Source organism: Mesoplodon mirus (assembly GCF_964341445.2).
Source record: "Mesoplodon mirus genome assembly, chromosome: 19".
Lineage (NCBI taxonomy): Eukaryota > Metazoa > Chordata > Mammalia > Artiodactyla > Ziphiidae > Mesoplodon > Mesoplodon mirus.
In genome coordinates this window covers 14317929-14330030 of record NC_138995.1, presented here as the reverse complement: position 1 = coordinate 14330030, position 12102 = coordinate 14317929, and the positions used below count along the sequence as shown (strand labels likewise).

General features: G+C 40.1%; 1 protein-coding gene across 1 annotated transcript in view; it reads left to right on the top strand.

Annotated features, from left to right (window-relative positions):
- Positions 1 to 12102, top strand: part of HYDIN (HYDIN axonemal central pair apparatus protein) — a 437603-nt gene that overhangs the window by 95223 nt on the left and 330278 nt on the right. Inside the window, exons 6-7 of the mRNA XM_082606776.1 lie at positions 736 to 935; positions 10332 to 10456. Of these exons, the coding sequence (XP_082462902.1) occupies positions 736 to 935; positions 10332 to 10456 (325 nt within the window). The remainder of the gene's footprint in view (positions 1 to 735; positions 936 to 10331; positions 10457 to 12102) is intronic.

Sequence of the window (12102 nt, the reverse complement as noted above, 5' to 3'; positions counted from 1 at the left end):
GCTCACAAGACTATGGTTTAGCTAATCTTGACTGGGCCCACTCATGAGTTGGGTAGGCAACTCTGCTTAACTTGGCTGGGCTCTCTCACATATGTGGGGCAGTAGGCTGGTCTAGCATGGGACATCTGGGCTCCCATCCTGCCGTAGGCTAGACCAGGCTTGTTTACATGGCAGAGTTTCAAGAGCAAGAATGGAAATGCCCAAAGCTTCTTGAGGCCTTAGCTTGGAACTGGCGTGCATAACTTCTGCCACCTTCCATTGGTCAAAGCACAGGGTAAAGAAATAGACTCCACTCATGATGGAGAAGCTGCACAGTCATATTTCAAAGAGTGTGGTCATAGAGAGACCATTATTTGGAGCTCTCAGTCTAACACATGGCTTGAAGGATAAGTAGGTAGGGTTTAGAAGGAGGACGTGAAATTACTGGCGTGAACCTCCTCTGATCTAAAGAAGAATGAGCCTCAACTGTCCCGCATTCCACCTCCCTAGTATACAGGAAACACAAGAAGCATAAGCTTCTCTATTGGCTTGTAGGTTTTAATACTTGAACTGTTCTCTTTTTCTTAGAAAAGAGTATCTCGTTGAAGGTACATCCATAATTGTCTTGAGAATGTTTCATAGAATATATATATATTAAGTTGTTTTGCAAGGTGCTTGGCATACAGCCATGTTTCTTGCAGTTACCTTGGTCATGTTGGTGTTTCCACAAGTAATGATTGTACCCTTCTCTTGTAGGATTATGCCCATATGTTGACCTGTGTCACTGAAAGAGAAAAGTTTATTGTGCCCATCAAAGCTAGAGGTGCACGAGCCATCCTAGATTTTCCTGACAAGCTGAATTTTTCTACTTGCCCTGTCAAATACAGCACTCAGAAGATTCTGCTGGTACGAAACATTGGCAACAAAGATGCTGTGTTTCACATCAAAACTCATAGGTATGCATTCCTTCAGCTTTTGTTTTTGATTGATAACTAAATCTAGTCAGCACATGTAGTTTCCTAGAATAGCAGTCAAGATGCAACTGCTTATTACAGTCTTCACTTGCAAGGACGGGAAACCTCAGTGATGTGGGGCAGACTTCTTCATCCCATGAGGAACCTCAAATTCAAGGTTACCTGTTTGGGTATGGGTGGTTTTCTGAAATGCTGGATAAGAGACTTTCTATTTAGCATAGCAAATGGCTCATGGGAATATATTAATAAACATATTTGTTGTGACTGAGACTTTTATAACTGGCTGTATTAGTTTTCTACTCCTATTGTAATAAATTACCACAAACTTCATGGCTTAAAACAACACAAATTTATTATCCGACATTTCAGTAGATCAGAATCCTCACTGGGCTAAAATCCCAGTGTTGGCCGAGCTGTGTTCTTTTCTGGAGGCTTGATGGGAGGATCCATTTCTTTGCCTTATCCAGCTTTAGAGGCCACCCACAATCTTCTTATCTGAAAAATGGGGGAAAGTAGCCACCTTATGGGGTTGTTGTGAGGAATAGATGAATTAATAAACATAAACTGTTGGTATATAGCAAGTACTGTATAGTGAGTGTTTCTTCTTTTATTGTTTCTTTAAATGACCTACTGCCAGTGTGGTGGGCAGAATAATGGCTTCTCAAATATGTGCATGTCCTAATCCCCTGAACCTGTAAATGTGTAGTGTTACATGACAAAGGGGACTAGGGTTGTAGATGTAATTAAGGTTGTTAATCAGCTGACCTTAAAATGGGCAGATTATCCTGGATTATCTGGGTGGGCCAAGTGTAATCACAAACATCTTTAAAAATACAAGGAGGCAGAAGAAGAGTTTAGAGTGATGAGATATGAGAAGAACTCAACCTGCTATTGCTGGCTTTGCAGATGAGAAAGCTGAGCAATAGAGAGGTTGTATAACTTGCTCAAGAGCACATAGCTAGTAAGTGAAGCTGTTTGATTTTAATCTGATAATTTATGGTGTAGCTATAGTGTAGTAGACATTATGGGACAATATAAATATTATGGGACAATCCTTGCCCTCAATGATCTCTCTTATAAGATGGGGAAGAATGGTTGTTATGGGACGTGAAGATGCTGGCTGATTAGCAGGGCCATAACAAGAATGGCCAGCTTGGGAACACAGGAGACAGAAGGTCAAGTTCTTTTTCTATGACTTTTTAAAAATAAGACAGATATTGAGCTGGATCATTTTCATAAGGGCTTTATCTGTGGAATCCTTTGCTAGTTTAAGGACAATCTCTAGTTTAAGGACACGTCTCTCCAATAAGGATTAGCATTTACTTCTGCCTGGTTCCCAAAGGTTAGACTACATAGACTGCCTCTCTGGTGATTTCTTGGCTTAGGGGTTCCTGGACTGATCATGCATATCTAAACCCCAAACTGGTAGAATACACATGTCCAAAGTATGAATTACCTAGAGAATCCTTGTCTCCCTCATTCTAAACCACGATAGACATCTTTCCTTGTGCTAATGGGAGAATGTTTTGGTAACCTCTGAAGTTTCCCAGGTTTATATGGGGATTTTGTTACCAGTGCCCTGACTTAACCATCCCAAGACCTCGTATCCTGCTGCTATTAGCAGGGCTGTTAAAACCCAGGCTTCGAGGGCTCAGTGGCTTACTGCTCTGGTTCTTATTTCCTCTTGTTTTTGAATCCTGTGGATTTCCCCCTTTTTTTTTTTTGCACGCTCAGCTACACATTTATGTAAGTTATATTTTATCCAGACTTTCTAGGTCTTTTCTGGTGGAAGAGTTTTCGGGTTACTTGGTCTGCCATATTGTAGGTAGCAGGGATGCCATAATGTGGGTTGAGGCACATCCCTCAGGAGGGAATTTGTGTTTATTCTTACATGTGTCCCAGGAGCATCACTAGCTCTAAACCATTTCATGTAGATTCAAGTTTCTGTTTGGTATCATTTTTTCCTGGCTGAAAAACTACTTTAATATTTCTTATAGCACAGATCTAGTGGATATTATCTCAGTTTTTGTCTACTTGAAAAAATATTTTGCCTTCATTTTTTGAAAAATTTTTTCTCTACAGTATAGAATTCTGAAATGGCAGTTATATATACTTTTTTTTTTTAGTACTTTAAAGATGTCACTTCATTGTCTTTTGGCTTACATTTTTGTAATGAGAAGTCTGCTGTAATTCCTAGCTTTGTTCTTCTGTAGGTAATTATGTCTTTTTCTTGGGCTGCCTTCAAGATTTTGTCTTTATATTTGGTTTTTAGCAGTTTGAACGTGATGTGTCTAGATATGGATTTTGTTTTTGGTTGTTTTTTGGTTTAAGGATCTTATTTTGCTTTTATTTGGTTTTCGTTTCAATCCTGCATGAAGTTCTCTGAGCTTATTGGATCTGTCATTATTTTTGGAAAACATCAGCCATTATCTCTTCAAATATTTCTTTTCTCCATCCTCTCTCACCATTTCTTCTGCTTGTAGGAATGTTCTGTGTGACACAGGTGAAATACTCTGCACATGTCTTGTCTTCTTTAGGGGCAGGGGATTGTCCATTTTTGTTTGCCCTGCAATCTCAGCTCTCTAACGGGTTTGAGAAAAATTGTGATTTTGTTGTTTACCTGTTTTTTTTTGTTGTTGTTAGGGTAAAAGAAACACTCTTTTCAGCTCTCTACATCCTGGGTGGAAGCAGGACTCTGACCCACTTTAGATAAATCAACCGTCAGAGGCAAAGGAAAAATTCTTTTGAAAATCAGTGTCTCCTGACATTGTCAAAGTGCTTATAAAGGCTTTGTTTGTCATTTCGTGGTGAGACTCATATTTTGATTGAAGGGAAGAGAGCAAGTTGTTCAACTGGCTCACCATGACTTAGAAAGAACCAATCTCTTTTGGTTAAAAAAAAAAAAAAAAAAGAACTTTCATAACCACCATCCATAATACACATTAAAAACTTCCTGTGACATTGGTATTGTTCCAGTGCAAAAGAGAGTCCACCTAAGGTGGAAAAACAAGCACAGGCAGCTCATCTTCCTGAACTGTTTGGCTGAATCTTAACTAATTGGCAATACATTCATGTAAAGTGAAACAAAATCACAGATTTAATAGTGTGAAGTTGCGGGAAAAGATCTAAAACTTTTATATCCATGTAACTGTGAATGTGAATCATCTTTTCCCAATGTAGAAACACTTCTAAGGTAAAATGGTGAGCTAACTCAAGGACTAGCCAGCAATCAAAATGACATTAGAAACTCTAGTCCAACATTCCCATTTTACAGATGAAAGAAGTAAGGTCTGAGAAGGTAAATTACTTAGCCAAGTTCCCCCAGTAAGTTAATAGCAAAACTTGGATTAAAACAAAACATGGACCAGTTCTGGCCTTGTTTACCTCAAGATCCATTCCTTGCCCTTCCCAGGCTTTGCTCAGTATCTATGTTGGGCTGTGTTAGCCCCTCTAGCCTCCACGACCTTCTGGATTCCACCTGGGTTTGACCAGTGGGGGACACTAGAAGGAGGTTGGAGAGTAGGAAGAAGTCAGAGTATTTCTCTTCCTCCCTCTCTAACTTCAGTAGAGTCCCCAGCAAGCAGCTGTATCTCCTCTGTGGTTCTAGCTCCTGTCAGACAGACCTGCCATGGTTCCAACTTCTGCCAGGTCCCCAGGATCTGCTAATACTTCCTCCTCTCCTTTTGTCTCCAGCCCAGTGGTGGAAATGGCTTACTGCTATTACCAGTCCCTGAGCTATCTCACCATCTTAAGTTGGGCTTTTCATAGCTTTCATCTTCTGTGTAACCAAGTCTTTCAATTAAATTTCCTGTTTATTTTTGTTTTCCTGTTTAGACTCTGCACAAAATGGTACTTTTATGTTCTTTCCACAAAATGCATGTATTCCAACCATGATGTCAATTCTGTGAGCTACCTCAAATCCTTCCAGTAAATCCCTTTTCTGTCTAAGTTAGCCAGAATTGGTTTCTATTGTTTGCAACTGAAAACCCTAACGACTACAATGAGAAAGAACGCAGTTGAATTTGTGGTCACATTTTATTGAATCAGAATGTCTGGGGGGATCCCCCGATGAGTATCCATTCTGAAAAATGCACAGGTGATTGTGTTGCCCAGACAGGGCTGAGGACCACTCTTTCATTGACAACATGATTGTCAATAGACATAGTGGAGCAGTATATGTAGTTTGATAATTTGGAGTTAAAAACATAGGGTCTATACTCTTGGTCTTGCTGCTTTTATAGTCATTATACAGTTAGAAATAATATCTCACAGGAAATTGTTTAAAAAACAAATCAGGGCCTCCCTGGTGGCGCAGTGGTTGAGAGTCCGCCTGCCGATGCAGGGGATACGGGTTCGTGCTCCGGTCTGGGAGGATCCCATATGCTGCGGAGCGGCTGGGCCCGTGAGCCATGGCCGCTGGGCCTGCGCGTCCGGAGCCTGTGCTCCGCAACGGGAGAGGCCACAACAGTGAGAGGCCCGCATACCGCAAAAAGAAAAAAAAAAAAAAAAAAAAAAAAAAAAAAACAAATCATATTCTTTTCATTGAAATAATGATTTAATTAATGGTAAAGTTTATAAGTGGTCAGGTTCATACAAATTATAAAAAATAAAACTTTATGCGTCTGTTGCTCCCATTAGAATATGACCTTCTCAAATGCAAGGATTGTATCTCTTTTCATTTGTATGTCCCCAGCATCTAGCAAAGTGTCTAGAATAAACAAGTGCTCAATAAATGTTTATAGGATGCCCAACAAACAATATATCACAACAGCAGAGCTACAACTATAAACCTCTACAATAATTTAAAATAAAAAAACATGCTCCAAGTACTATAAAAGAGGCATAGTGTTTTTTACACTAATAAAAGGAGCCTCAATGTGCTATAAAGTATACAGAGAACATAAACAATTACTCTTCAACTTTATTACAGATTTGACCTAAAACTCGAGTAGGTACCAGAATAACTTTGACTATTAAAGTAGGATTAATTTTGGAAGGTGAAATAGAAAGAATTAAGGAGCACTTTCAAAATCTAAAATCTCAATTTAGGAATCAGTTAATAAGAAAGATTATCTGAAGGAAAGATACTAATTTTATATTCAATGTTTAGTATAATAGAACCAGTATTTAGTCTTCTGCTAAAATTTTTTTTTTTTTTTTTTTTTTTTGCGGTACACGGGCCTCTCACCGCTGTGGCCTCTCCCGTTGTGGAGCACAGGCTCCGGACACACAGGCCCAGTGGCCATGGCTCACGGGCCCAGCCGCTCCATGGCATGTGGGATCCTCCTGGACCGGGGCACGAACCCGTGTCCCCTGCATCGGCAGGCGGACTCTCAACCACTGCGCCACCAGGGAAGCCCTCTGCTAAAATATTGAATCATTTGAATGGAATAGTTTTAGTTCTTAAGAGCAGTTCATAGTGGGTTGAACAAGAACTCAAAATCTTTCTTGTGGCTCACGATTTTACACAAACCCGAGTTCCCTCCCTAATCAAGTATTTGGTATTAATGAGAATGTGATATCAAAACCAGACATTCTGGTAGACAGAGGCATATTTATACCCTGGAGGAACAGCACCTTTTACCTCTCTGTAAGATCATTTTCTGGTACTTGGTATTCTCTAGCCTTTTCAGCCTGTCTGCCTCTAGTAAAATGAATACACAATCAAATTATAGACAATGTTTAAGCACCAGAACTTAACACACTCTATCCAATTAATGTCTGATTTATAGAGAAAGCTTAGGCATCTCTAAGTAGCAATGGCTATCCCAGGTGATTTTCTAACCACTGAAGAAGTTTAGTGTAATATAAACCCAACAATTAACACAAAAGGGAAGAATCTGTTACCACTGTATGGAACTAGGATTTCTGGAGGTCCTAAGAAGAGTCCCTTTGTCCATAGAAAATTAGCTTATGTTCTGTAATGTAATACTATCCAATTCATTTCAAAACTGTTATTTTACTACTAAGAAATGTTTGGAAAAAAAAATGAAAGCACAGTGTAGGGAGAAAAACATTAGGAACTGAGGAAGTGGAGGTAGAAGAGAATGTTACAATGCTGTTCCCAAAGCCAGGAAACTGGGGCCAGTTCTCAATTCTTCAGATTCTTCCTGAGGCCATAAGGAAGAAAAGAACTTTAAAGACGGTGAGACTCACCTTCATCTCCCATCAAGCAGAGATGTTTGAGATACCAAAAGTCTGCTCCTTTTCTGTTCTACCAAGTTGTTATAAAGATTAAGTAAAGATTAGAGATATTTTTAATTTCCCTTTAAAAGTTGATTATAATTCAACTTAACAGCTTCTTTTGAGAGGCTCCTATGAGTAAAGAGCTATGCATGGGGTAGTAAGAGACACAAAGATGAATCTAACCAGGTGGCTTCCACATTCAGGGATGGTTTGGGGAGACAGAAAAAACTTGAAGGCAGACTTCCATCCCTGCTCTACCACTACCTAGCTGGATAGCTTTGGGCCAGTTGCCTGCCCTTTTAGAGCATCTGCTTTCTCATATCTAAAATGCAAATAACAAGACCTACTTTCTCAAGATTTTGTGAGGATTAAAAGACTTGATATATGTAAAGTGCCTACTGTAGTACCCAGCATAGAGTATGTGCTAATGAAATTTTGTTTGCTTTCTCTTTCCTTTCATCTCAAGAGTCTCTAGCTATTGGGAGAGACAGGCATGAAAACTTATTGTTGTACAAGGTGAGCTAAAGTAAGAAGTAAAAATAAAGTTATAGGGCTTCCCTGGTGGCACAGTGGTTGAGAGTCCGCCTGCCGATGCAGGGGACATGGGTTCATGCCCTGGTCTGGGAGGATCCCACATGCCGTGGAGTGGCTAGGCCCGTGAGCCATGGCTGCTGAGCCTGTGCGGCCGGAGCCTGTGCTCCGCAATGGGTGAGGCCACAACAGTGGGAGAGGCCACAACAGTGAGAGGCCCATGTACCGCAAAAAAAATAAATAAATAAAAATAAAAAAAATAAAGTTATAGCCTCTGAGAGGAAGGAGACATTATTAATAAGAGAGAGAATCAGGAAAGGTTCTATTTAAAAGGTAACTTTGAGTCTAGGCTATGATGGGTGACTTTGGAAGGAGTATGACATGGAAAACAGTGAATGTTCCTATCTGACCCAAGCAGTTCTGGAATGTCTATGTAGGGGGCACTGTCTGGTTGGAAGGAAGAGGAGATGCAGTGCTGGGGAAGGTTATGGGTGTAGAGACTAAAGCCCTCCCATCCCATCCCACCCCAGTCTGACATGGAATGTGACAGGTGTATAATGTATTTGGACAGATGTATCTGTTTCATGAGAAGGCCAAAACTAGTTGGGAGTAGATTGTGTGGGACCTCAAATGTCGAGGACTTTGAACTTTATTACATAGATTATGGGGGCCACTGAAGGTGTTTGAACAAGAGATTGATGTGTTATGTCCTGTGTGTGATTTTTTCCAATGTCTCTAGAGCAGTGTGAAGGCTTGAGAGGAGGATGATAACAACCTGAACTCACCTGAATACCCAAGATCATCCTCCGGCTGCCAATGAGGGAGATAACAATAGCACTAACAAAAATAATAATAAACATTTGTTCAGCATTTCCTACATGCCAGACATTATTCTACACACTTTACCTCTATCAACTCCTTTAATCCTCACTACAACCCTGTGAAATAGGTGCTGTCTTTATCCTCATTTTACAGATGAGGAAACTGAATGTTCAGTGACTTACCCAAGCTCGTGGCTGATCTGGGTTTTGAACTTATTCAGTTGGCTCCAGGCTAGTAACTACTACCTCATGGTGCCCCTACAACAGTGCCTGGAGTTCATTGGAGGTTCGGTGCTGAAGGTGTGGGAAAAGGACAGACGAAGGAATGGGAAAGTAGTGAAAGGAGAGGGCAATCCAAATAGAGGGCACCAGAGAAAATAAACAATTGCCCGTGGTAGGAAGCACTCGAGGTCCTGCAGTGATCATTTCCGTTACCACCAAGTGCTACCCATGCTGCAAGCTCCGAACCCTCATAGAAGAAAGGTTAGGTTTTCTGAAATTAAGTTCATTATCTAAGGGAAGGTTTAAGGACTGAAGACTAAAAACAGTTGCGACAGAAGTAAATAATCAGAAACAGCTTAGCCTGCCAGATACGTTGTCCAACACATTACTTTGAAAAACTGGCAATTTAAAGAAGTGAAATGGACCATGAAAATAATTAAAAGGGCTGGGTTTCCTGTTTAGAAGGAAGAGCTCTGTAAGTTATTTAAGGTACTTCATGAGATCAGATCCAGCTTCTCTCTTACTCTTCCTTTCCAGGACAATTAAAGTCAACTGTTTCCTGTTCCCAGATCCACCCTACCTCCCCATAAGGTCTGCATGCCCAAATTCTATTTTCAAGACACAGATGTCCCCAGTTTGCCTTTCCAAATGCTCTCCACCCTTCTTCAGCTTACTCTCACCCAGGAGGCTAACCTATATGGCAGAGGTTAATAGGCTCCCATGCCTTTGGCTTCTGGTTGGGTTCAGCCAGTGGGAGTCCCAGCAGGCAATCAGGCAAAGGATGTGAGGTCAAGACATTTTTCCCCCTAGTGTCCTATGTGTGAGGCCTCCTGGGCTGACTGTCTCTCTTAACTAAAGCCCTTTGAGCCTCATAAGGCAGCCTTCTCTTAGGACTCTGGTGGGTTTCAAAACCACTCCTTTTCCTTGGCTCTTTGGGCCTAGAGGTGGTAACAGTTCTACTGTGAGCAACCCTGGGCAATCGCATCATCTCTTGTAGTTTCCCTACACCCCTTCCCCCCTTTTAAAAAGACCCTTTGTTAGACTGCCCTCACCTTATCCTCATGTGATTGTGTGATCATTTTCCTCTTGAGACTCTGGTATGTTTTTCCATCATAAAACCCTCTCTTTGCTGAACTCTCACAAAACTTGATTTTTATCCCTTTGAAGGTACTGTTCTTTTGCAAATTGCAGTATTTGCGTACATGTTATAAGTCTGTCCTTTACTGGAATCACTCAGTGAATGTTAAAAGAAAGGCTAAATGGCAAGGATACAAACAAGAATATTATGCATCATTTAAGTTTTTCTTACATTTGTTGTTCTATAACTGTTATTTTAATATTAATACTAAAGTTCTTTCACATTAAGGGGAAAGTATACTTCTGAATCACTGAATTGTGGTGTCCGGTCTGTGTTGTCTGCAGAAGTGGAACTCACGTCTCCTCTCCCCTTCCCCCTCCCACTAGTCGGGAATGTGTTCTTTTTTTTTTTTTTTTTTTTTTTATTGGAGTATAATTGCTTTACAATGTTGCATTAGTTTCTGCTGTACAAGGAAGTGAATCAGCTATATGTGTTCATATAGGAATGTGTTCTGATGATGTGTCTCCATGTGTGTTACAGGCCCTTCTCTATAGAGCCATCTGTTGCAACTCTTAATGTAGGAGAGTCCATGCAACTGGAAGTGGATTTTGAGCCACAAACCGTGGGCAATCACAGCGAAAAGCTTATTGTGTATTACGACACAGGTATGTATTATTCTTTGTTAAAAGTTCTACATTTTAAGAAAGGTCAGATGGAAAACATGATGAGGCAAAACAGGAAATAGTTATTTTGGCTGCATTAGAGTAAGCTAAGACCCACAAGGTAAAGAACTAAAGACTGAATGCCTCCAGCAGAAATGATGCTGAGCCACATATAAATCCCACCTACCAGTTTTTCCTGTGCTTGAAAGCCTGAGAAATATAGGGCTCAGAAGGAGTGGAAGAAACCCATACCCAGAAGTTACACTGGTAGATTGAGATTATTTATATGTAAATGGAAACTTGAAGGTAACATAATAACACATGGGTTTTCCATTTACTGCTGCATTTGTCTAACATTTAAAAAATACAAACCCGAGTTCAGAATGTTCTTGTGTGTGTCCTCTAACTGGGTGTAAGATCCGGTTACTTTAATCCTTAGAATATGCAAATGTCTTACTTAAACCTAGGACTTTGTCTATTGCTGCTAGCATTTTCTTGAAGGCCCCACCCAGGATAGTAATGAAAATTCACCTACTGTTTTTTCAAATATTTAATCTATGGTCATGTAGACTGCATGTACGTTATGCAAGTCTCTGAAGTTGGTTTTCAAATTAATATTTATCACTAATATTTATTATTTCATGATTTTTCTCATTTCCTTCTCACTTCTTTTTTACCCATTTGTGTTGATTGACCCAGATTGTCTGCATCAGAAGGGTACTGTAGGGAGAAAACAGAAGTGCACAGTCAGGGAAAAAGCAACAAATGATACCTAGGTCATAGTTCAGAGTTGCTGACTTTGTGGATGCTTATCTGAGCAGGATCAATCAAGCCCTTGCATAAGGACTGTGGTTAAGTGGTCCTGGCTTCACACTGCCCAGCATAACAACAATTCATAATCAGTGGCACAATCTATATTTATCTTTTAGTGTTGTCCACAATTCACTGGCTGCTAGTAAGAAAAACCTAACCTGGACTAGCTTAAGCAAAAGGGGGACGTTTTGGCCCATGTCACCCAACAGTGGAAGATTAAAAGCACAGTACATAACCCACCAGGGATGTCAGTTTTTCAAAGTAGTGCCATTTTACACTCCCACCAGCAAAGCTTGGGAGTTCCAGTTGCTTCACACCCTCGCCTACCCATAGTGTTGTATTGCTCATTTTAGGTATACTAGATGTATAAAGTGATGTCTTCTAGTGGTTTTAATTTTTATTTCTCTAATAATTAATGATGTTGAACACATGTGCTTGCTGGCTTTTCATATATCTTTTTAAATTAAGTGTTGAAGTCTTTTGCTCATTTTTGAGTTGTTTTTCCTTTTATCATTAATTTGTAAGAGTACTTTACAACTTGTTATTCTGAATACTAGTCATTTGTCAAGTATATGTGTTGTTAATTTTCTCTACCAGTCTGTAGATTGCCTTTTCATTTCCTTAATGACATTTCTTGATGAGCTGACATTTTTAATTTTTATGAGATCTGTATTATCATTTTTTTGAAATGCAATAACCTTTTAAATTTTATTTATTTATTTTTGGCTGCGTTGGGTCTTTGTTGCTGAACGTGGGCTTTCTCTAGTTGTGGCGAGCAGGGCCAGGCTTCTCATTGCGGTGGCTTCTCTTGTTGCGGAGCACGGGCTCTAGGCATA